At 54.6% G+C, this 23,948-nt stretch overlaps 2 protein-coding genes and 1 long non-coding RNA gene across 3 annotated transcripts; 1 reads left to right on the plus strand and 2 right to left on the minus strand.

Moving 5' to 3' along the window:
* Nucleotides 1–269: 269 nt before the first annotated feature.
* Nucleotides 270–5,678, minus strand: ZNF526 (zinc finger protein 526). Its single transcript, XM_061388449.1, has 3 exons — nucleotides 5,197–5,678; nucleotides 3,036–3,136; nucleotides 270–2,946 (listed from the first exon to the last, which is right to left on the minus strand). Exon 3 carries the CDS (start codon nucleotides 2,927–2,929, stop codon nucleotides 896–898), a length of 2,034 nt encoding a protein of 677 aa, XP_061244433.1. The 5' UTR covers nucleotides 2,930–2,946; nucleotides 3,036–3,136; nucleotides 5,197–5,678; the 3' UTR covers nucleotides 270–895.
* A 1,391-nt stretch (nucleotides 5,679–7,069) lies between these two features.
* Nucleotides 7,070–22,345, plus strand: DEDD2 (death effector domain containing 2). The gene is made up of 5 exons (XM_061388452.1): nucleotides 7,070–7,224; nucleotides 7,833–8,199; nucleotides 10,013–10,135; nucleotides 13,232–13,372; nucleotides 21,148–22,345. The coding sequence occupies exons 2-5, from the start codon at nucleotides 7,872–7,874 to the stop codon at nucleotides 21,537–21,539; spliced, it is 984 nt and encodes a 327-aa protein (XP_061244436.1). The 5' UTR covers nucleotides 7,070–7,224; nucleotides 7,833–7,871; the 3' UTR covers nucleotides 21,540–22,345.
* Nucleotides 22,176–23,633, minus strand: LOC133230676 (uncharacterized). Its single transcript, XR_009730941.1, has 2 exons — nucleotides 23,377–23,633; nucleotides 22,176–22,520 (listed from the first exon to the last, which is right to left on the minus strand). It is a non-coding gene; the product is annotated as an uncharacterized LOC133230676 (long non-coding RNA).
* Nucleotides 23,634–23,948: the final 315 nt, after the last annotated feature.

The following is a 23,948-nucleotide window of genomic DNA, read 5'->3' on the forward strand; positions in this document are numbered from 1 at the left end:
TGTAGTATTTCCTTCCTCTTCTACAAGCAGATGTTTGCCTTTTCAAGGACAATCTCCTCTAGAAGTCTCTGACCCCCGATCTACCATGGAGGTTTGTTTCCTGCTCCGGGCTCCTACTGTCCCTACACCTCCCCACTGCCGCCCTGGGGACCCTGGGGCTGAAGTGTGCCTGCCCCGCCTCAGGCACCGCAGACGCCTGACTCGTCTTTGGGCCCCAGCACACAGAGGGTGGGCCTTACGACACCCAGGCTCAATAAATCAACAAGACACTCAGGGAACAAGGCCATCTGTACTTGGGTGTGTTCCTCCAACCCCTGTGTATGGCTCTTGGGGCACAGCCCCTGTCTTGACTCATGTCTGGGTCTCCAGTATCACCCATCTGCAGCTGAATACCCATCTTTCAGCTGGAAGTGAGATGAAAGAAGCCCAGAGAAGTCAAGTACCTTCTTCCACCAGGCAGAGCCAAATGCAGGGATCCCAGAGTCCAGGGAAGGCAAGGGTAGGGGCGGGCGGTGGAGAACAAGCAGAGGACCTGAAGAGGAATGTGGCAGTGCCCAGCAGAGACCTGGCAGATGGTCGGGGCTCAGGAAAGGTTACCTGACATTCCTAGGCACCAGGGTGACACGGAGCAAAGAGTCTTGGAGAACCCCACTTTGCAACGCAGTAGGGTGGCTTAGGACACATTGTATGGTGTCTCAGAGCTTCAGTGTCCCCTCAGGCAGAGAAAGGTGACACCTGGTGGGGCCGTTCTGAAGAGTCAGTAGGGAAGAGGCCAGGATGGATGCTGGCACCCAGTGGGCACCAAAGTGGCTTGTCAGGGGGTGATCCCCTTCTCCCCAGAGGTGCCCATACTTGTTTTGCAACCAAATTTTTTTATTGTTGATCTTTAACTGTGTCACATGAAGGCTGTGTCCAACTGCAACAGCCCACTTGCTTCAGAGGCCCCCAGGGCTGCCTGGCACAGCTGCAGCGTGTCTGCAAGGGCCAGTGGCTGGGACGTCTCAATGATGGCAATGGTCTCCCCGAGCTCGGTGCACATGATCGTCTGCTGAGGCTCGGGGGGTGGGGGCGGGGCAGGAGGGGGCGACCGGGGAGGCTGCAGTGTCAGGGTCCGTGCTTGGGCGTGGACCCGCTGATGCAGTCGCAGGCCCGCCATGGCACGGAACCAGCGGCCACAGGTCCCGCAGTAGTAGGGGCTCTTGTTGTAGAGTCCAGTGATGGGAAGGCGAGGCGCGCGGGCAAATGCCACTGGCCGCAGGTGCAGTCTCCGGTGCTGCTGCAGGTTAGAGCTCTGTGTGAAGCGCTTACCACAGTCCAGGCACTGGTAGGGACGCACGCCTGTATGGGTCAGCTGGTGGCGGCTGAGGTTGGCCAGAGAAGCGAAAGTCTTGCCACAGGCATGGCACTGGAAGGGCCTCTCGCCCGTGTGTGTCCGGAGATGGTTGCGCACGTGGACCAGCTTCTTGAAGCCCTTGCCACAGACGCCGCAACGGTGCCGCCGCTCAGGGGGCCCGTGGACGGCGCGCCGGTGCCGGGAGAGCCGGGAGGCCGAGGCAAAGGATTTGGGGCACTGAGGGCAAGGCAGCTGGGCAGGTGGGGTGGGAGGGGCTGGGGGGGGAGGTGTGGGCTCGGCTGGAGCCAGGGAGGCCACCGCAGATGCTACCGTGGGTGGTGCTGCTGAGGGGGGTGCCCCACTCTTGCCTGCGTGCGTGCGCCGGTGGTAGAGAAACTTGGTCATGTTGCTGAATGTTTTGCCACAGCGGCAGCGATGCAGTGGGTTGGCAGTATGGGCCCGCCGATGGGCCACCAAAGTGAGCTCCGTGCCAAAGCCACGGCCGCAGTCCACACAGAGGTAGCGGGCTTCACCGCGGTGCAGCCGCAGGTGCTGCTCCAGGGAGGCTGCTTTCTTGAAGACCTTGGAGCAGGTCGTACACTCATGGGTGCCACCCACGTGCGCCCGCCCATGAGCCAGAAGCCGGTTTGCAGAGCTGAAGCTTCGCTGGCACTGGCTGCAGTAGAAGGGGTGAGCCGCTGAGGCTGGGCCGTGGGATGCCCGCCGGTGTCGCCGGCGTGTCCCTGCTGAGGTACAGTGTGGGGGACCATCCCCACTGCCCTGGGCCTGGCCAGCTGCAGACTTGTCACCTCCCTTTGCATCGTCACCAACCTCGGCTGCTGCCTCTTCCTCTTCCTCTGTCTCTTCATTGTCGTCTTCATCATCTTCCTCCTCCTCCTCTAGCCCATTGTGCTCTTCTTTCTCTAGGGAGTCAAAGTGGGTGCCTTGATGCTCCAAGAACTCCTCGGGGGTGGTACAGAGGGTAGAACACTCGGGGCACTCGTAGGGCTCCATCTTGACTTCGAGTGGAGCAGGGGGTGGAGGTGGTGGTGTGACGGGAGGCAGAGGCGGCGGCACCAGAGGTTTAGCTGCTGCAGTGGAAAGGTGCTGGGCCTTGCGGTGAGCCACCCACAGCTCAGGTGAGGGAAACAGCTCCTGGCAGTCTCCACACTGGTACTGGATCTGGCTTGCAGACTCCCGCAGGTGGGCATCTTGGTGAGCAAGGAGCTCCCTGGGGGAGAGGATGAGCTGGCTGCACTCGCCGCACTGGAAAGGCCCTTCCTCAGTGCCTGGCACCAGCTCCGGCTCCAGGCCAGTGTCCTGGGTGGTCAGTGCCTCCTCCTCTGTGACAGTGGGCACGTGCTGCTCCTGGTGTGAGAGGACTTCTTCCAGCGTGTTGTAGAGGTTGCCACATTCAGAGCACATGAACTGGAAGAAGAGGGAGGAGGCAACGGCCTCCCCAGGTGTCATCTCAGTCAGCTCCGTTGACAGCTCCATCTTCTCCCCTAATATCGGTGCTGACATCTCCATTACCCTTGGTGACATTTGTGTCGGCATCTCAGCTACCTCAGCCACTTCAGCCACCACCTCTGCCATTGCGCGGAAGGTGGTGCCTGGAGAAAGGAGGGGGGCCTAATGAGACACCAGGAACTCAGGGGAGGGGGGATGTCTCAGGAGTTCCCTTGCCCACGTCATCACTCACCAGTCTCTACCAATCAGCAAGTCTGGATCCAATGTTTATACCTCAGTCTTCAGTGAGCCCATGACTCTGTACTTGAACTGCACCCCATGGCGCCCAGGCATCTGCAAGAGGGAGACAGCCCTCCTCAGTCTGGCCTCTGAGGCCACCCTCCTTACCCAGAGGGCTGGTCACACCCTTTCCAAGAACATAATGTATCTTTAGGGGCCTGCTGGCTTTTGCCTGTGCATGTCCTCTCTTCGCAGCACCTTTCCTCCATCTATGTGTACACAAAGGGATGCAGCAAAGTTTAAGAGCACAGGCTCTGGAACCACACTGCCCTCGGCTTGAATCTGAGCTCCACCACTTACTTTGTCTCTCTGAGACTGTCTTCTCACCTGTGAAATGGGCTAAAAGTACTAATGACCACAAAGTCCCTGGTACTTGATCAAGGTTAGATAGAATCATTACTTGTAATTCTCCAGAAATGTTTTCCTGTTCTAAGTCTTTGATGCTGCTATTCTTTCTGGCAAGAAAGTTTTCTCTTCTTGTCTAACAAACTCCCACCCAGCATTTCCTTTTGTGAAGTCTTTTTAAATAACATATCTATATCCACAGGGTGGTGGCCACTCCCTCTTCCTTGGGGTTCTTTTTTTTTTTTTTTGGCTGCATCTCTCAGCATGTGGGATCTGCCCTAACCAGGGGTTGAACCTGTGCCCCCTACACTTATAACTACTGCAACACCAGGGAAGTCCCTCCTTGAGGTTCTTATAGTATTCTGTGCCACCTCCATCATAGCAAATATCATGAACTTGAGATAAACTCATCAGACTGAGAAGGCTGGCAAGGCAGATGTGATGCATTGTAGGGGCTGCTGTCATCAACAAAACCACTGATCAAGTGCAGGGATTTTAACTTTTGAACTTCCCTCTATGTACCCCCTATCTCCCTCTATTGGTGTAGGCTCAACCCAACCCAGGCCCCTTCACACAATGGGGGTACAGAGTCCTTCAGACTGCCCCCACGCACGCCTCAGTAGTAATTTTCCAAATATAATCCCCACCATCTCCATTTCTTCTTCAACTCATCTGTTAGTGCCAGAGTTCAGCTTTCAGGTGTGCACACAAAAGTTTCTGCACCTTTTAGCATGTGGGATCTGCCCCCGACCAGGGGTCGAACCTGCCCCCTCCACTAGAAGCACGGAGTTATAACCTGTATTGCCAGGGAAGTCCCTCCTTGGGGGTTTTTATGGTATCCTGTGCCACCTCCATTATCATAAATATCATAAACTTGGGACAGAGTTAAAAATGTTAAGCTCCCAGAGGTCTCATCACAATAGGCACTGAGTATATTTGCTGAATGAATAATGCTCCTTTCAGGAAGTGAGGCTCTGAGAATTTAAGGGTCTCTGTGCACATTCCATTTTTCCCACCAGACCAGCCCTCCTATTAAACTGTGAATTCCCACAATAACAAGGCCCATCACTGGGCCCTGCTATCAGCTGGTGTCCAATATATCCTCCTTGCGTAAATGATTCATTAAAAGTCCAAGAGCTAACTTTTTGACTCCTTCCCTAATTTTGAGTTGCCCGGGGCCCTGGCACACAAAAGCCATTCAACAACGGATCTTCCCGGAAACCAGGGGCCTGAGAGTTCAACTTTTCATTGTTTACAGCTCTGGTGCCAAAAGAGAATTCCCCTTTAGCGAGGCCCAGCGCCTGGTGCAAGGCTTTTACACAGGAGGCACCCAGTAAACGTGTAAAAAGACCCGAAGTGTGGACTTTCCTAGTCAACATTTCCCATTTCCCAATCTTGGATTGTGAACTACTGAGGAGAAAGATGGGTTTATTTAGGGAATCAACAAAAGTCCTTCAAAAAAGAGCCCCCCAGGGGTCTGGAAGTTCAACTTTTCTGAGACACAACCCTTTTCTCTGACCAAACTTATCAACGCCGCAGCCTGAGAGAGCCCTGCAAACAGCGGGGGGCCTGCACGCCACAGGCGCTCAGTCAACACTACAGGGCACCGAGGAAGGAGCGCTCTTTCCACTCCGCGCCGCTCCCGCCCTAGCGCAGGCCCCAAAGCTCCTCGACCCTCGGTGTCCCCTTCGTTCTCCCTCCGCCCTCTCCGTATGCCCAGCGTTCTCTTCCCCGGCCCGCCCCGGGGCGCCCTCACCCGTCTCTCTCACCTCCTGCAGCCCCCGCCGCTCTTGACACAGACCCTCAGTTCCAGGCGTGCGGGACCCCTCACTATTCACACCTCCCATTGGGCGGCTCCCTTACCCCTGACAGCCAATCAGAGCCGAAAGCGGAGGGCACGCGCCCTTGCGCCTGCGCGTGGACGCTCAGGCGGGGCTCGGCGAGTTTCTCCACGCACGCAACTGTGCCCTGTGGGCGGGGCTCCGGGCTCGGAGAAGCGCCTGCGCAGTTCTCCTGGGTAGCTCTACCGCCAAGTCTGAAAGTTGAGTGGAAAGAAATGGCATCACGGGAAAGCAAGGGACCCTGGAGTGGACTGGGTGGCAAGAGACCTTAACAGAAGTGTAATTTTATAGCTGAAGAGACCGAACATGTCTGAGAGCACAACTTTGGAGTCAAACACACTTGGGGTATTTCCCCTCTGTGGGCCTCACTTTTACTCCTGAATAAAATGGGCTTGAATCAAATCTACCTCAAAGGCTGTTGAGGGGGTTGGATGAAATCAATCAGGTAGAAGCACTCAACACAGGGCCTGATATAATGCGGATGCTCACTATAACCCATCTAACCTGGACATAGTCCTTCCCTGTTTGTAAAATTGCTTTCCCTTCCCTCCCACTCTTCGGTGAATTTAATGATATTCACTTATTGGACGCCTACTGTGTGTCTGGCCCAGGACTGGGTTTCGAGAGGTGACAATTGCCATAAGAGAGGGGATTCCCTGGTGACTCAGAGGGTAAAGAGTCTGCCTGCAATGCGGGAGACCTGAGTTAGATCCCTGGGGTGGGAAGATCCCCTGGAGAAGAAAATGGAACCCCCCCCCCAAAAAAAAGAAAGAAAATGGCAACCCACTCCAGTGTTCTTGCCTGGAAAATCCCATTGATGGAGAAGCCTGGCGGGTTACAGTCCGTAGGGTGGCAAAGAACCATAAAAGAGAGGGGAAGGAACTCTTCCGAGGTTACTGCTATAGCCAGTGCGAGGCAGGACCCAGGAGTCCCCAAGGGGATGGGAACCGGTCCCAGAACCTGTCCCAAGACACTTGAGGGCCCTCACCTTGAGTCACCCAAGTGGGGAAGGGGCAGGATGGCCAAAACGTCCAGGGCTCTGCCGCAGGGTTGGTGGGGGTGGGGGGTGGTAGTACTTAGACATGCAGCCTTGACACCAACTCTCTTGATATAGACCTGCTTTTGTCAGAGTGAAATTGGTAGGTGCAGATTAGAGGCGTATTGAGAGTTCCCTGTGACCTTGGAGGTCAGAGATTTTAAAGGGTTTGGGGGGCAGGGCGTTAGAGTTCCTGGAGGGGATTCTGACTGTAACGGGGGAGTCATGACGGACACCATCCTGAAGTGCACAATCAAGATGTAGGGGCCCATTGCAATCAAGAAGGAGGTACTGGCTGCTTAAATGAGACGGAGAGTCCTAGCCTTGAGTGAGGAAGGAATTTATAGGGTGGGATGAGGTGGGATTCCAGTCAGGATCACGAGATGGCACAGATGGGGTATAGGTTGCCAGTAGAAGTAAGGGGCAGTCTAATGGAGGGAAGTCCAAGTCCTGATCATAAGGAGTCTTGGCACTACCCAGAGCCAAGACGATCGTGATTATGGTCCTTTGCCACGGGCAAGTGAAAACAGTGGTAACGTGGGCTTCTAGGTCGTGATTAGGAGGGGGTTGTAGTCCATGACATGAGTAGTTTCAGCAGGTCGGGATGTGGGGCAACAAGGACACTGTAGCTCGAGTCGACCCTGCAAAAGGGTACCACCAACTCCAGCCCAGTTGCGGCGCCACTTTCGCTCTGCGCAGGCGCAGCACAGGCCTGCCAGACACTACGGTTGGGGGCGGACCCAGGGGAGGGGCCTGGAAGCTCTGCGCTTGCGCTTAAGGGGCGTGGCGGTCGCACCTGCGCGAGTTGGGCGAAGGAGGAGGGGCGAGGTGACGCAGGCGTAATAATAGAGAAGGTGCCAGAAAGATCCAAAACAAGTGGCTGCGGCCGTCGCCTGGGAGTCGTGAGACGCCGGAATTCGGTAAGGCTATAGAGAGGCCTACAAGCGACTAGTGGCGGGTAGACGGGACCACCTGGGTGCTGGGGAGAGGGAGGTACCGCCCTTCCAGGGCAAGAGGGTCGGATTCGGACAGCGCCACCTGTGTGGGGCGAAGAGCGGCTTTGGTCTGTCTCATTGTAGGGGACAGAGGGTCACTTTCGGGCGGTACCACTTAGGTTGACCTGTATGGCCGATCGGACAGTACCTCTGGACGGAGCCAAGGAGCATGTCCGGACAGTATTGCTCACAAAGGGCGATTGGCGGGGTGCCCCGCGTCGGGCCCCCAGGCTTGTTCGGACCGAGTCACTTGCTGTGTTGGGAGGCTTGTTCGGAACATACCACCTAGGGAGGGGCCCTCGGGTCTGGCCAGTCCGAGTGGTAGGACGATGAGCGGGGTCTGGCGTCTGGACCTGTTACTAGGGGACCTCGGGCGATACCATTCTCTTGTGGCAGAGAGGGGAGGCTCCAAGGGCTGGGACTGAGGGTGGCCCTGCCCGGCTGGACGCGGCTGGGGACACGCACTGGCAGGGGTTGAGGTCTGGGTCTCCGCGTCGCTGACCGCTGCCTCCTGCTCGCTGTGTGGGTTCTAGGCCCTGGTTCTGAGCTTGTTCTGCCCCGCTCCCCCGGGTATGGCGCTGACCGGGTCGACCCCGGCCCCGAGCTGGGAGGAGGATGAGTGTCTGGACTACTACGGGATGCTATCGCTTCACCGTATGTTCGAGGTGGTGGGCGGGCAGCTGACCGAGTGCGAGCTGGAGCTGCTAGCCTTCCTGCTGGACGAGGTCCCGGGTGCCCCCGGCGGCCTGGCCCGCGCCCGCAGTGGCCTGGAGCTGCTGCTGGAGCTGGAGCGCCGCGGGCAGTGCGACGAGAGCAACCTGAGGCTGCTGGGGCAACTCCTGCGCCTACTGTCCCGCCACGACTTGCTGCCGCACCTGGCGCGCAAGCGGCGTCGGCCAGGTATGGTGGAATGGGAGGGCGACCGACTTCCGCTGGGGAGAGGGCCTTGCTTTCGCTGGGCCTCCCCAGTGCCTGATATGAAGAGAGCCATATCAGACAGTATGTGTCTCATCGCACTTTCCTCCTCCCAGGGTATCAATGAGAAACACGAGAGGGAGGAGGCATGGCTTTGGGAGGGGTGAGCTTGTGAAATTTGGCCACGTCAGTAGTGATGTTTGTGGCCACTGTTTACGGAGGGCTTACTTCATGCCGGGCATAGCAGTAAGTCCTTCTTCATGTGTACTATCACCTTATGACTCCCCACCCCCACCCCAGTAATCCTAAGTGGAAGTCCCGTCAGTGTCCCCACTGTACAGGGAAAGCACAGTAGGTTCAGAGAAGTTAAGCAGCTTGCCCACATATAACAGTTGAATCCTGTGTGTCTCTGGGAAATAGGGAACAGGAGGTACAGCTTGATGAGACTGACAAAATGTTTGTTCCCTGAGGTTTTCATTTAGTTGGGGTATCATACTATAGAGGGCTTCCCTAGTGGCTCTGTGATAAAGTATCCGCCTGCCAATGCAGGAGACACGGGTTCAATCCCTGGGTCAGGAATATCCTCTGAACAAGGAAATGGCAACCCACTCCAGTATTCTTGCCTGGGGAATCCCATGGACAGAGAAGCCTGGAGGGCCACAGTCCATGGGGTTGCACAAGAGTTGGAGGTGAGCAGCGACTAAACGATATCAGACTATGAGACAGATGAATGACTTATTATTACTGTTATTTTAGTCTATGAAGATAATTTTATTTGAATGATTTACTTTTAGATGTGGTTATGGAAAGACTGAAGCAGAAGAGTGGAGCAGAGAGAGTAGGAACTGTGGAGTGTTTCAGAGTGAAACGCCGCCCCCTTAAGTTTTTATAACCAGTTAAGTCCTTTCCGAGAAGGTGACGTTTGAACTGAGGCTGCTGTACTGCCCAAGTGTCTAGATCTCAAGAGGAAAACATTCTAGGAATAGGGAAAGACAGACTGTCTAGTCCTGAGGTGGGACTGAGTTTGGCACTATCTGAGGCCAATGTGGCAGGAGCAGAGATGGAAATAAGGGCAGAGAGTAGTTGAGAAGCCGTGTCACACAGGAGCTTGCAGATAACACAGCTGGAATTCAGATCCTGCTAGTTTGTCTCCAGAGTTAATGCCCTTAACCCTTGTAAGGGAAGGACTCCTAGAGCAGTCCCGAGCAGGTGAGGAGCCCCTTGTGTGCTGAGGCTGTGAGCTGTTGAGCCCTTGGCTGGGTTACTGGAGGTGCTGTGGCTAGTTTGGGGAGGGCGTTTGTGAACTTCCCTGTCTAGGGTAAGCCCATGGGGTTTGGATAACCAGGAGAAGGATAACCTTAAGGCAGAACTGACAGCATTTTGGGAAAAATGTGTCTGGAGGTCAGGCTCTGGAAGAGAAGATTTGGGGAGCTTGCAGGGGCCTGCCTACTCCTTAGGGCCTCAGGGAGACCCAGGGGTGGTTGGGAGCGCGTAGGCAGCGTTGCCTGAATCCTGACCATAACTCAGCTTACAGAATTGCTCTGACAGTTGGTGCTGCTGTAGACATGAATTGGGTGGCCCCAGGAGGTGATGAGTCTGCTATCCTGGGAGGCACGGAGCAGTTACTGGGCTGGAGGTGTTTGAGGAGGAGTGGCTGTCTGGGCTTTGACCTCTGGGGAACTCAGGCACCCTGTGGGGCAGGCTTTCATCTTTGGGGGGAGGGGTGAGAATTGGAGGCTGGGCCTGGGAGAGGCTGGAGGTTTCAAATACTTTTTTCCATCCCCTGCCCCATCCGCAGTGTCTCCAGAGCGCTACAGCTATGGCTTGTCCAGTTCTTCTTCACGGAGGATGGAGGGCAGCTGCCGTCGCCGTCGCCAGTCAAGCAGTTCTTCAAATGCTGAGCAGGGTCAGTGGGAGACAGGTGCGTGTCCCTCACTGGCCCTTCTGAACCCTCATGAACCTAACTTATCCTGACCCATCAAGAAAGGAGCCTGAGGGGTGATTTTGCCTGTTTCTCTTTTAAATGTATATATTTATTTTATTTTTGGCTGTGCTTGGTCTTCATTGCTGCACTCGGGCCTTCTCTAGTTGTGGCAAGTGCAGACTGCTCTAATTGGGGTGTGCAGGCTTCTCACTGCAGTGGTTTCTTGTTGCAGAGCATGGACTCTAGGGTGCACGGGCTTCAGTAGTTGCACAGATGGTCTCCGTAGTTGCAGCTTGTGGGCTCTAGAGCACAGTCTCAATAGTTGTGGTGCATGGGCTCAGTTGCCTCAAGGCCCATGGGATCGTCCCAGATCAGGGGTCGAAGCAGTGTCCCCTGCATTGTCAGGCGGATTGCTTGCCACCGGACCAACAGGGAAGTCCCAATTCTGTCTCATTTTCCTTTGTGTTTGTGTGTGGGTTTGTGTGTTTATTGCTGCAAAGACCTGGGTCCAAAAGTAACCTGTGCAGTTGTCTCTTGTGGTTTTTTGTCGTTTAAATGGCATCACCTTGTAGGTGTTATCCTTCACATGGCTGTATTTATTGGATGTGTTCCTGAGATTTATTCACATTGGGTTTCTAACTGGTTTTGTTACATTGCCATGGCAGTGAATTTATCTATTCTCCTCCCCTCTCCCAAGTTTTTAATCATTCAAATGTAATTTCAAATACACAGAGAAGTTGAAAGATTAGTACAGTGAACTTGTTCATATCTTTCACCTTGATTCAGTAATTTTAACGTTTTGCCAGTTTTGTTTTGTGTGTGTGTGTGTATGTAACTCTGTGGTTTTTTATTGAACTCTTTGAAAGTAAATTATAGGCATCAGGACACTTTACCCCTAAATTAGCAGGCATCTCCTGAGAATCAGGAGATTGTCTGATACCACTTCAAGACCATTATCATACCTGAGAAAGGGCATGAGCACTAATCCTCTGGTATCCTAATGAGCCTGTCTCAGATCTTCTCCATACTGTCTGGACTTTCAGGATCCACTGACAGATGTGTTGTTGTGCACTCAGTTGTTAGTCACCTTAATCTCTACTATAGAACCCCCACCCCCTGCCACCGGGTAGCTTTTTCTTTATTTCCTCATGACATTGACCAGGCCACTTGTTTTTTAGTGTCCTGATTGTTTCTGGATGTGTCTGATAATTTCCTGAGAGTATCTTTTAACTTATACCTCTGTCCTCTGTATTTTGGGAATGGTGTTTAGAGAGTTGGTTAGATTCAGGTTATGTGGATTTGGCCAGGATGTTCCTTGGTTGATGCCGTCAGCTTCACGTTGGAGCACGTGAGGAGACCTGGTTTTCCTTTTGTGAGCGAGCAAGTTTGTTTACCTGGTTATCTGGTATATTTGCCCTTAGTACAGAGGTATTTTTCCCTTCGTGGTTAGTAGATAATCTGTGGGATGACATTTTTACCCGTCCTGTTCCCCAGCAGCATCCCCAGTGGGTTTAGCAGCCGTTGGAAATCTTTGCCTGAACCAGTTGTTGTACTGGTGTTCTCACGGTGATGATTTTCTGATTCTCTCCTGTGTCTGTTATCTGGCATTTTCTCAAAAGGAGTTTTAACTTTTCTCTTTGCTTCCATCCATCCCTCCCTCTCTTTTTCAAGTGAGGAGTGTCACCATGGACTCATATATACTTGTGTGTTTAAAGTGTTAGAATCAGTTATTCTTCCTGATGTTCAAATTGGCTAGCTCCTGTGTCTTTTTGGTGTTTCTGCTTCGTTCTTTGAGTGCTTCTTGGTTTGTAGGTAGGACTGCAGGATGTCCTGGGTTCCCTTGTATTTTCCTTCCCCAGCCCTGGAATCAGCTGTTTCCAGAAGCCTGGTTTCTCTTAGAGGCAGTGGTATTTAGAGACCAAGATTCAGGGGCTGAGTAGGTGCATTGTTTCTAGGCTCTTACAGTGAACCAAACTAGAAACTGTGCCTTTAAATACAAATTCATGTTAGTATTTTCAGTTCAAAATTAACATTACAAGGACCTTTTTTTTTTAGTTTGTTTTCCTGACTGCACTGAGCTGGCTTGTGGGGATTTTAGTTCCCTGACTAGGAATTGAACCTGCATCATTGGCAGTGAAATCACAGAGTCCTAACCACTGGACTGCCAGGGAAGTCCTTACAAGGACATTTTTATCTTAGTCTGAAAGTCTTGGTAACATTAAGACATGGACTTATTTGCTTCATTTTACAACAATAATAAAACAATTTCAAACTTAAAAAGTGCTAACCATGTCTATTGAATGAAACATAAGATTTTTTTGTGTGATTTTTGTTTTCAGAGTATATCCTACTAAGAGTTTGTGGTCACAATATTCTTCCTAGTTACTTAAAATCCTTTTCTCCTGTTGTGTGTTACTTATTCTATATATGTGTAGATTCATTTGTTTCTGTTTAATTTTATGCTCTATTTTGCCTCCTTATTTTTTTGAGTATGTCATAAAACAGTTACAGGATTCCAAAGTCAAATCTAAAATATGCAGAAAATATGTTCTTAGAAGTATCATTTCTTTTGTTGTCTCTTTCCCTCCCAGTAGATAATCAATTTCATTTCCCCTATAGACTTATAGTGTTTCATCTTGCAGAAATAGCAAAAAATGTATACATCTTGTTTCCTCTCCTTTTTTATATAGAATGTAGCAAACTGTAGCTACTTGCTTTCTTTCACTCAGCAATCTATTTGGAAACTCCCCTGTGCACTTTTTGTCAGACATTTACATTGTTTTCAGGTTTGCATGGTTAGAAACTATAAACAGAGCTCCAGGCTCCCGCAGCTGTTGTCCTGCCTGTTTCCTGGTGTGAGTAGTCAGGGTTTCTCTAGGGTCACACCTGAGGGTGGAACTGCCAGGTGGGGTGTGCTCACCTGTCCTACATGATGCTTACTTGTCTGTACTCTCCATCTTCTGGCCCAGGAAGCAGAGGGGCTCACCCAGGGTCCCCCAGCCCAGAGTCCAGACTTGAGCGCTTCCTTGGGCTCCCATCTTGATGCTCCACCTGTCATCTGGTCCTCAGCCTACCTCATCTTTCTCTCCTCAGGTTCTCCCCCAACTAAGCGACAGCGGCGGAGTCGGGGCCGTCCCAGTGGTGGTGCCAGACGGCGGCGGAGGGGGGCTACCACCACTCCCCAGCAGCAGCAGGAGCCAGCCCGGCCCACCTCAGAAGGCAAAGTGACCTGTGGTAGGTGTTGGTGTGTGCCTCGGGGAGTGCATGTACAGTGTAGAGCTGGAGGCGGGTGAAGCACCCCCCCGTCTGACACCCAGGGGGTGGGCAGCGGCTCGGGCACCTGTTCAGCACAGCAGAATTCTTGCCCTTTCGGTAGCCATCTTGGTGGTCTACCTCCCACCCATAGTTGAAGGATTATGTTGTGTGTAGCCTTCTCCAGGAGGCCTTTCCTGACAATCCCTTACCTTCATTTTCATTTTTTATTGGAAGAGCCAAGCAGAGCCTGAGAGGTTGGGCTTGGCAGGCCTCAGGGCAGATGGGAGTTAGATTTTATACTAGAAGTCAAGTCTTTCCAAGGGAGTTTTTCTTTTAGCGTGGCAGTAAGGTGAACTCTGATTCCATCTAGAAAATCAGTGAATGAGTTAGAATTTGCACAGTGTTTAGAACACTGCTGGACAGGCACATGCCCTGCCAGGTACCTGGGAAATACAGGCAACAAAGGGGAAGCAGGGACCTGAGTGGAGTGGCTTCAAGTCTAACACGGATGGGGCTGAGGTCTGGCCTGGGGTAGTGGCATTGGAGAGGCGAGAAGGAGGTGAACCTATGGAAATAAACCATAGAGCTGACTGGACCTGCAGACTTGTTGGGTTGGGTGGGGTAGGGGACTCCGCTGTGCAGACTCATGAAGACCTTCCCATGAAAAGTTCTCACTGGTTGTGAGGAGAGGACTCACTCTCTCACACTTCCACACGCTGCTCTGGTACCCCTTCTGAGTGGGACAAGGCTCGGTCACAGGGTATCAGCTAGTGAGAGGCTCAGGCTGGACTGGGTGGGGATGGGATCACAAGTGGGAAGATTGAGGGGGAGTGGCAGCACTCTGCATTCCCCAGGAGACCTCAGCCTCCAGTGGGGGCGGGAGGCCTTCCTCCTCACCTGCAGAGCCTCCACCCCTCAGGAGCGCATGCTCTGCCTCCTCTCGGTGCCCAGTTCGGCGCCCCAGGCCCTGGGCACCAAAGCCACCCCGTAGCCGAGGCTGCAGATACCTGTCCTGGGTGCTGTCAGGAGGAGCAGACCAGCAGAACCAGCCGTGACCCCAGAGGGCCCCCACGTGAGGGGGTGGCTGCTTGGTTGTGACTCTTCCCTAGTCAGGTGGTAATTAGGGCCACCCCGTGGCTGGGGGGCCCGGAGAGCCTCTGCCTCCCTGGGGAGCAGGCCAAGCTGAGGCCAGGGAGCGGTCTTGCTGGTGGAGGCTTCAGCGTCTTGACTGAGGGTGGGGAGGTGGTTAACCTGGGTGTGACCGGTTCCTGATGTAGGGGATGAGTGAGCAGGTCTGACTGCTGACTCACCAGGCAGGGTGGGGCCGGCGTGAGGCTCTCCCCTGTAGGGCCCAGGTTTTCTCCCCTGAAAATGGAGATGGCTTAGTCTTGGGGTTGGAAGGAGGCCCTCCAGACCTGAGGAAGGGGGGCCCCCCTCCTCACCTGTGCCACCCGTGGGGTTGGAGCCTCCAGTCAATGGCACTCCGCTGAGGGATAGAACCAAAGTGAACTCCTGAGGGCCCCAGAGTGTGAGGAATGGGCCCTGGGGGATCCTGGACTCAGCCACGGGACCTCTGAGTTTCCTCATCCCTCGTCCACTGTGCTCTGTGCTGAGCGTGCTACTCCGGACCTTGAGTCCTCAAGATGGCCCCTGAGGTAGAGATACCGTCCACCATTGTGTGGAGCGGACAGGCTGGGCAAAAGCCTGGGTTTGTTCATTTGGTTGTCACACACGTTTATAGAGCACTGACTATGTGCTCACATCCCATAGACGGGACTGGAGGCCCTGCCCTCACGGGGCTTGTATTCTGGTGGGAGGAGAAAGCTAAGAGAAGGAAGAGAGAGACTGACGATGTCAGCTGTGGAGAGAAACCAGCAGGGACAGGGCATAGAGAATGATGGGAAATGCAGTTCTAGATGGATTTTCAGGGTAGGGTGGTCTAGGAATGCCTCTCAGAAGACAGGGAGAGAGGCAGGTGGGTGTGGATGGCCGAGGAAGGGTGTTTCAGGTTGAAGAGACAGCGGGAGCTGAGACCTGAGCAGGGACATGTCAGTGGTGGAGCGGAAGCTGGCGAGCCTGGAGCAGGGGGAGTGCGGGGGCGGTAAGGAGGCCAGGGCAGGAGAGTGACCAGGGGCCTGTCCTGCAGAGCCACTGAGCCTCAGGCCAGGCCTTTGCGTCTTTTAAATGATGGGAAGCAATTGGAGGGCTTGAATGACAGGCTGAGCTTTGCTTCCACTTCCCCCCGCCCCCAGTCTGTTTGCCCATCCCCTCATCTGTTTCTGGATAAGAAACAGAAGCAGACAGACCAGCATTAAGAACCTCGACCCTGGGCTCCCCAGCACCCAGCCTCTGCCACTGTCAGGCCATGGTTTCATTAGCCACGTTGTTTTGGAGTCAGTTCCAGGTGTCCTGTAGTTTCAGGGGTAGGTTTTTCACTGTGTATCTCGAGAAGATATGAATTGAGTTCCCTGGTGGTCCAGTGGTTAGGACTCAGACTTGGCGCTTTCCCTGCAGTGGCCCAGGTTCAATCCCTGGTCAGGAAACTAAGATCCTGCAACCTGCACAGCTCAGCATCTGCCCCCTGCCTTCCCCCCGGCCAAAAAAAAACTCACAAAGGAAAACCCAGTAACTTCTTACTCTTAAATGTCTTCTCAGTGCCTAAATGTTTAATTATTCTAAATATTGGTGCTCTTGAGTCTCTCCTAATCTATCGGATCCACCCTGCCCACGCACCACCACCACCCCCCACCCCCACCCCCTGTCTTGTTCCTCCCCCACCCGCCTTGCATTGTATTTGTTGAAGGTAGTTGTGTGGTTGTGTTTCCCAAAGATTGGATTTTGCCAACTACATTCTGCGATAGGATTGACTGACCATGTTCCTCTGTTGTTTGTTTTTCCTAAAAATTGATAGTTGGGCCTGGAGAGGCCTGATCAGATTCTGGTTTGATTTTTTTTTTCTTTTTTAATTTTGGCTGTGCTGTGCGGCTTGCAGGATCTTAGTTCCCTGACCGGGGATCAAACCCCCCGCCCTCAGTAGTGAATGCGTGGAGTCCTAACCACTGGACCGCCAGGGAAGTCTCTTTTTTTTTTTCCCAAGTTCACTTCAGTGGCCTGTGTCCCCACAGTTCCTCCCTGTCCATTAGTTCAGGAAAGTTGAAGGACTTCTGCCTATGCCTTGGGGAAGAACCTGGAGCCGGGGTAGGGCGGGCTGTTGTCCAGAGGAGGTGCTGGCGTTGGGGGACAGAGTCTGTCCCGGCTGCTCTCCCCTGGGTACCCATCACGTTGGTCCCCAGCTTTTCCTGTTACTAACTCCCGGAGGGGGGACCTGAGTGAGAGTCGTCTCTGGGCTCCAGCCATATGCAGCACACGGTCTGGCACGCACGGTGGCTTACCTGCTCTCCCGGGGCCTGTGTCCCTCAAATGTTCCCCAATTCCCCACTGGAAAGCCCCTCCCATTCCCTTCTGGGGCCCATTTTGCCCCTGAAGAGAGACTGATGCGGTGTGGGGTAGGGGAGCCAAGGGGGTGCTGGTGCCCAGTTGAGTGCAGGAGGCAGGAGCAGCTCTCTTCTCTAAGAAAACCTGGCCCCGCCCTCCACCCTGGGGGCAGGCAGCGTTTCCTACCTGTGGAGAGGGACCGCAGGCAAAAGCTCCATGTTCCTGGCCCGAGGAAACTATTCAGCTACCTCTGGCCTTCCCCCAGTGCTCCCTGGCTCTGTTCCTGACCCCCCTGCTTCTTGGTGTCCTGAGGCCACTTCCTTCCTGCTGCTTGCAGAGGGCTCATTACCTGCCAGGCACTGACCTCAGTCTGCCCTTTACCTGCATCCAGCCTTGTCATCCTCACAGTGGCCCCATGAGAACAGGTGCTGGGGTGAGGTGGTTTTATGGAGGAGGCCACCAAGGTGCGGAGATGTGCGGTCAGCTCGGAAGACCCCAGACTTCCCGCCTCCCCAGCCTACCAGGGCGCAGTCAGCCCGGCCCCTCCAGGTGTCCCCTTGTACCCTTTTCCAGCGTGATCCGCCCGTTCTGTCCCCCGGCCTATGAATGCCCCAAGTTCATGCTCTGCCTCTGGGCTTTCACAAACACTGATCTCTCTTCTGGGAAAGCCGCTGTTCTCTTTTCACTGCTTGTTTGCCTCGACCTCCTTGTCCTCCTTCACGTTGCATTTCCAATGTCATTTCCTGGAGAGGTTGTCTCTGATCATTCTGATCTAAATTACAACTCGCACTCTATACTTTTCTCTCCTGACCCTTGGAATGTCTTTTAATTATAGACTTCTGTGTATGGTTGTGTGAGAGGCAGCACACGGTTTAGGGATAGTTGAGAGCTTGGGCTCTGGAGGCAAGCATCTAGGTTGGAATTCCAGCTCTGCCATTTCCTGCCTGTGTGGCCTGGGGCAGGTGACTCACCCTCTCTGCCTGAGTTTCCTCGTCTACAAAAGGGGACAGCAGCACAGCCTCATAAGGTTGCAGGCATCATCAAAAGGGTCAGCAGGTGTGAATGAGTACTTGGTGCAGTAAGTACTGAGTGTCACGTGTGTGCGGTGGGCTTCCCAGGTGGCACAGTGGTAAAGAATCCGCCAGGCAGTGCAGGAGATGCAAGAGATGCGGGTTTGATCCCTGGGTTGGGAAGATCCCTTGGAGTAGAAATGGCAATCTGCTGCAGTATTCTTGCCTGGAAAATTTCATGGACCGAGGAGGCTGGCGGGCTACAGTCCATGGGGTCGTGAAGAGTCAGACATGACTGACCAAAGCACAGCACGCAGGGTGTGACCCGCACAGAGTGCTCCTTGGTTGCGGCTCACAGGTCTTACAGTCCCACTTGTGTCTCCCCAGTGCTCCTGGCACTTAGTAAATGTCTGTTAAATGGAAGAATGAATGGGATGTGCGGGTCCCCCCTGGTCCAGTCCTCCTTCCACCCCAACCGTGCCCGTTGGGCTCTGTGTGAACAGATAGGCTTTCCCACATGTCTAGTAGCCAGCTGTGCTGAGGAGAAATGCCAGCTGGGGGGCGGTTCACCTGGGCGGCTGCAGGCCCCAGGCTGCCGGTGAGCCAGGCCTTGGTGGGTGACGGGCATTCTGGGCAGAGGAGATGGCCAGCTCATTCTGTGAGTAAGGCTTGTGCTGGGAGCACTTCCCTTGTGACTGGAGGGCAGGGTATGGAGGATGGAGCTGGGATTGCAGGAGGAGACAAGGGAGGACATTGGCTCGGGCCCAGGTGAGCAGGCACAGGGCTTAGGCAGGGGCCATGGGGGTAGAGGGGAGTGTCGAAATCACAGTTCCTGTTTTTGGGGTGCCTTCTGTGCCTAGGCTCTGGGTCGAATGCTTCATGCGTTGCCTAATTTGATCCTCATGACCCCGTCGTGCAGCAGGGACCTCTTGTTTGTTTATGTTTTTCAGATGGGGAAACAGGCTCAGAGAGGTGAGGTCACATGCCCAAGGCCCCACAGCTAGAGAGTGGCAGAGCCGGGACTCGCCTCAAGGTCTGTCATTCTCCGCCACCTGGCTCTGTGCCTCTGCTGCTGAGCACCCCCGTGTGGCCTTGGACAGGTGCTGCTCCCCCCACCCCACCCCGCCCCCTGGTCCCCTGCTTCCCAGCTCATGCCTGTTGAGGGCCTGGTCAGATACTCAGAGGCGTCAAGGATGTGGGCCCAGAGATCTTGTCTGATCCTAGGATGGAGGGAGCCAGGCCTGAGTGTCGTGGGAAGTCTTGGGGGTCCAGGCTGGACAGGTTTTCCTAGGCCTCGAGCAGAGAGGGTGAGTTTCCCCTCGAGGCAGAAAGAGGAAGCATTTGGGGTTTGGGGTGGGAGGAGGAAGTGGGTGGTGCTGAGAAGTTGCCTGGGGAAGCGGGGACCTGCCTGCTGCTTTCTGCTCTGCGGCTGACACAGTCTTTGAAAGGTGAAAGGAGTCAGGGGCCTGACACTCCCCTCCCAGAGCTTCAGCAGCCTCATCTGTCAAAGAGGGTGAACGTGCCCCTGCATCCGTGCTGCTGGTGCCTGCCGTTCTGTAGCACCCACTGATGGATGGTCGTCTGAACAACCCTCTCCAGGAGGGACTGTCCTCTGGTTTAGGCAAGACCCTGGGCTCAAGAGAGGTGGTGACTCATTCCAGGTCACATAGCTAGTGCCTGAAGGCTCTTGGGGCGGGATCAGCTCCACTGACCTGAAGCTGCTGTCTGGGCCTGGGAGGGTCCCTGCCCTCTGACCCTCGCACTGTCACGCGCTGCCATTCCCTGCCCGTGGGACCTTGGGCAGGTCACTTCTCCTTGCTTTCATTTGTTGTTCAGTCGCTAAGTCATGTCTGACTCTTTGCGACCCCATGAACTGCAGCAGGCCAGGCTTCCCTGTTCTCACCATTTCCTGGAGTTTACTCAAACTCATGTCCGTGAAGTAAGTGATGCTATCCAACCATCTCATCCTCTGTTATCCCCTTTTCCTCATCTGGCTTCATTTCCTTATCTGTAAATTGGGGGAATACTAGGGCCTGCCTCACAGGGTCCTTTGAAGATTAAATGAGTTCATATGACTCTGCTGCTTGTCATTTCCAGCTTACACCTGATCATCAGGGCAGCCTGTGTTGTGAGTGGCTATCAGTAGTCAGCAGTCAGATTCACAGGTGGGAGTTCAGTCATTCCACTGAACTGAGGGGAAGTGATACGCCTGAGGTCACATTTATAGGGATGGCCTTGGAAGTCCCACGTCCCACCCCCTGCCCAGAGCTACCACCTCATTTGGGTGGATGTGGGCAGGGTTATAAGTGACAGACACACCTCAGACTGGCTTAAGCAGAAAGGAAATTGATCAGAGCTGAAAATCCAGGTGCTCCATGTACACATGATGAACTCAGGAGTCTTTTCCTGTCTGTCCCTGGCCTTGTATAGGTTTCCTTCTCCCCGCCCCTGGCAGAATAGCCCCCAGCAGGCCTGGGCTCAGAGCCCACCTTCTGGGCAGCCTTTGTGGAACTGAGAGCGCCTGCTTCTGTAGAGCCAGCCCAGTTTGGCCTTGAGTCTCCTGGGCCTGGTGACTGCCTGGTGGGTGGGGGGCTGGGGATATGGTTGGCCCCACATGAATCTCACTGTTTGGGGGCAGAAGAGGGGGACGGCTGGTTACCTAAAAGCCAGTCCATTCATTCATGCGTTGGTTCTGTCACAAATGTGTATTGAGTACCTACTACGTGCCACGGGGCTACCTATACAAGCGAACAAGAAACAAAATTCCCTTCAGGGAGCTCACATTGGGGGCAGATAGGTGATTAGCTTGACAGTGAATGAAAGCTCGGGGTGGGTTAGAAGATGCTAAGTGCCGGGGGAGGAAATGGAGCAGAAATGGAATGGGGTCTGGGAAGTGCAGAGGCCTGGGGGCGGTGGTAGATTGGATGGTCAGAGTAGGATCACTGGGAAGGCGGCGTTTGAACCTGAAGGAAATGAGAGAGTAAGTCCTGCAGACAGTGGGGAGAGACCATCCCTAGCTGGAGGACGCGAGGGCCAGAGCCAGGTGGAATCTGCGGGGTGTTGGGGGGAGGAGCACGGAGGTGGCGAGGCTGGAGTGGGGCACGTGAAGGGAAGCGCAGGGCCACCAGGTCAGGAGGTAGCAGGTCAGACCACAAGAGCAAAGCTGAGTGAGGGTGTCACCCACACTTGGGTGTGGTTACCAGGAGGAGGAAGGATGTGGGGCCGGGGCAGTGCAACTCACGCTGAGGCGCAGTGGGGAGGGGAGGGCGGGTGGCGGCCCCTCCCTGACCAGTCCCTCCTCCTCCACAGACATCCGGCTCAGGGTGCGAGCAGAGTACTGTGAGCACGGGCCAGCCTTGGAGCAGGGCGTGGCCTCGCGGCGGCCCCAGGCACTGGCACGGCAGTTGGACGTGTTTGGGCAGGCCACCGCGGTGCTACGCTCCCGGGACCTGGGCTCCGTGGTGTGCGACATCAAGTTCTCCGAGCTCTCCTACCTGGACGCCTTCTGGGGTGACTACCTGAGCGGTGCCCTGCTGCAGGCCCTGCGGGGCGTGTTCCTGACTGAGGCGCTGCGCGAGGCAGTGGGCCGGGAGGCCGTCCGCCTGCTGGTCAGCGTGGACGAGGCCGACTACGAGGCTGGCCGGCGCCGCCTGCTGCTGATGGAGGAGGAGGGGGGCCGGCGCTCGCCCGAGGCCTCCTGATCCTGGATGCGGCAGGACTGACCCCACCTCCTCGCCTCTGGGCCGCCTCCTCCCTGGAGGACGTCGACCATCTCTGCCCCTAGAGGACTGTCACTCCAGCGGCGCCGAGGACTGCGACAGACACCAGGCCCCTCGCCAGACCCTCCCACAGGATGTGGGCTCTGAGGCCTAAACCACTTCCAGCCGAGTTTCCTTCCCAGCCTCCCCTACCCCCCACTCCACCCTGAGGTGTGTTCCTTCAGCTTCAGGAGGCCAGGGGCTCAGGCATGCAGATCTGAAAGGAAGGGAGGCATAGCCCCTCTCACCAAAGGCCCCTTGCACATTTCTCCCAACCCTGGGCTGTGTGTGTGCACCCACACTACCCTCTCTGAAACCACCCCGGGGCGCCTGCCCTGGCCTGCTCCACTTACTTCTTTGGCCTTCGGGCTTCTCTCTCAGGATCTCTGATTATACAGTCCCTTAGCCCTGAGCTTCAGTCACACCAGTGGGCACTGGAGCTGGGGTACACCTGGGGCCTGCTCACCTTGCCCACACATCTCTACAGCTAGCTGGGGCTCCACCCACGAACCTGGCCTCCACTTTCTCCTGCTTCCTGAAGCTGGACACAGACTTGCACACAGATCTATGCCCAGGGTGTCAGGTGTGTGTCGCAGCCACATCAGACCAAATGTGTTATTTCCTAGGAGGCCAGGGCAAGGATCCAGCTTCCTTCTCAGAAAAGGGGGAGGCAAAGGCTTGGGGCTATTGGCCAAGGCCTTGTACCAATGGCACCAATAAAACTGCCCTGGCTGGGGCACAGGTGGGCAGCAGGGCTGTATTCTTTCTTCATGGGCTGGAGGAAGGAGCTGGCGAGAGCCAGGGCCAGGCATCAGTTCCAGAGTTCCTGGCCTGGTGTCGGGCTGGAGGGTGGGCAGGATGCTGGACCATCATGTGCTGGCTGCTGCCCCAGGCTTGCCCTCCTCCGCTTGGCTTCAGTTTCATCTATCGAAGGAGGAGATACTGCCTTGGAATCACAAAGGCTCTCCCAGGCTTACTCACACATGCTTTGCTCCTGTGTATTCTGGGGAGTGCTGGCATTTTTAACCCTCAGTGAGGTGGGCCAGCTTCTTATCTCCCAAGGCCAACAGAGTTCCAAGGGTTTGGAAACCAAAGGGCTCAGCAGCCAGTTCTCTGCCTAGAAAGCATCTCCAAGAGGCTCTCCACCCCTCACACCTTCTAGGCAGTTATCTTAAAACCTAGATCTCTGTTCCTCCTCCTGAGGGCAAGCATTTCTTCCTGGTATCCTGTGGCTACAGCTGAAGTTGTAGCTTCTTACTCTTTACCCACTCCTTGTTTAAGACTGTAGGAACTCAAGTTTCTTACACAATATCCAGGGTTTTACTTCCTGAGGGAGAAGGGGCCCAGGGCTGGGGATGGGGTGGGCAAGCGTTCCCAACTGCTGGCTTTTCTTGGGGGAAAGGATGTGCTTCCCATACCTGAGAGTCCCTTGGACTGCGGGGAGATCAAGTCCTAAAGGAAATCGGTCCTGAATATTTATTGGAAGGACTGATGCTGAAGCTCCAATACTTTGGCCACCTGATGCAAAGAACTGACTCATTAGAAAAGACCCTAATGCTGGGAAAGGTTCAAGGCAGGAGGAGAAGGGGATGGCAGAGGATGAGATGGTTGGATGGCATCACCAACTGGATGGACAGGAGTCTGAGCAAGCTCTGGGAGTTAGTGAAGGACAGGGAAGCCTGGCGTGCTGCAGTCCATGGGTGGGAAAGAGTTGGACACGACTGAAGAGACTGAACTGAACTGAAAACCTGCACATGGGAACCTGTCCTGGACTCCTTACCTGTGTTGATAGACAGGGATACAGTGGCAAGTCCAGGAGTTGAATCTTGCCCGGGAGTCAAGACCTGGTCCATCCCAGACTGTCTCCATTTATCTTCTCTGGGCTCCTAAATAAGATTTATTTAATACTTTGCCACTCTGTGTAAGGTAGGGATTTTACCATTTTTGACAGGAAATGGGTTCAGAGAGTGAAAGTGACTTGCCTGAGGAGTAGGGAAGTACTGAGATGGAAAACAGCTCTCGCCGTTGCAGGCAGGTTGGGGCTTCCATGAGCTTTCTCCTTCCCTCAGCTAGAGGGCTCGGCTGGGGTGGGAATAGGCTTTGTTTTCACGACCTTTCAAGATTTGGAACCCCTGCGGTAGTCGGGTGGGAGCTGCTGTTTGTCCTCGCCTCCCCCGCATTTCACCTCTCCCTCAGGCTCCCACCCTGAATTTAGGAATGGTGGGCCCCGCCCATTTACTGTACAAGATTCAGGCCCTGGCCCTGCCCCAACCTCCACACCTACGCCCACTTCAGTTCCCTGTTAAAGCTCAGCCCCGCCCCATTCCTTAGGCCTTCCCTACAGGCCCCGCC

The sequence above is a fragment of the Bos javanicus genome, chromosome 18, assembly GCF_032452875.1.
Source record: "Bos javanicus breed banteng chromosome 18, ARS-OSU_banteng_1.0, whole genome shotgun sequence".
NCBI classification, from domain to species: Eukaryota; Metazoa; Chordata; class Mammalia; order Artiodactyla; family Bovidae; genus Bos; species Bos javanicus.

Bases quoted from the DNA above. Each gene is read 5' to 3' on its own strand.
- DEDD2 (XM_061388452.1), top strand. From the start codon at position 7,872: ATGGCGCTGACCGGGTCGACCCCGGCCCCGAGCTGGGAGGAGGATGAG. The intron at 8,200-10,012 runs GTATGGTGGAAT...CCCCATCCGCAG, and splicing joins GCGCAAGCGGCGTCGGCCAG to TGTCTCCAGAGCGCTACAGC. The intron at 13,373-21,147 runs GTAGGTGTTGGT...CCTCCTCCACAG, and splicing joins AGAAGGCAAAGTGACCTGTG to ACATCCGGCTCAGGGTGCGA.
- ZNF526 (XM_061388449.1), bottom strand. From the start codon at position 2,929: ATGGCAGAGGTGGTGGCTGAAGTGGCTGAGGTAGCTGAGATGCCGACA.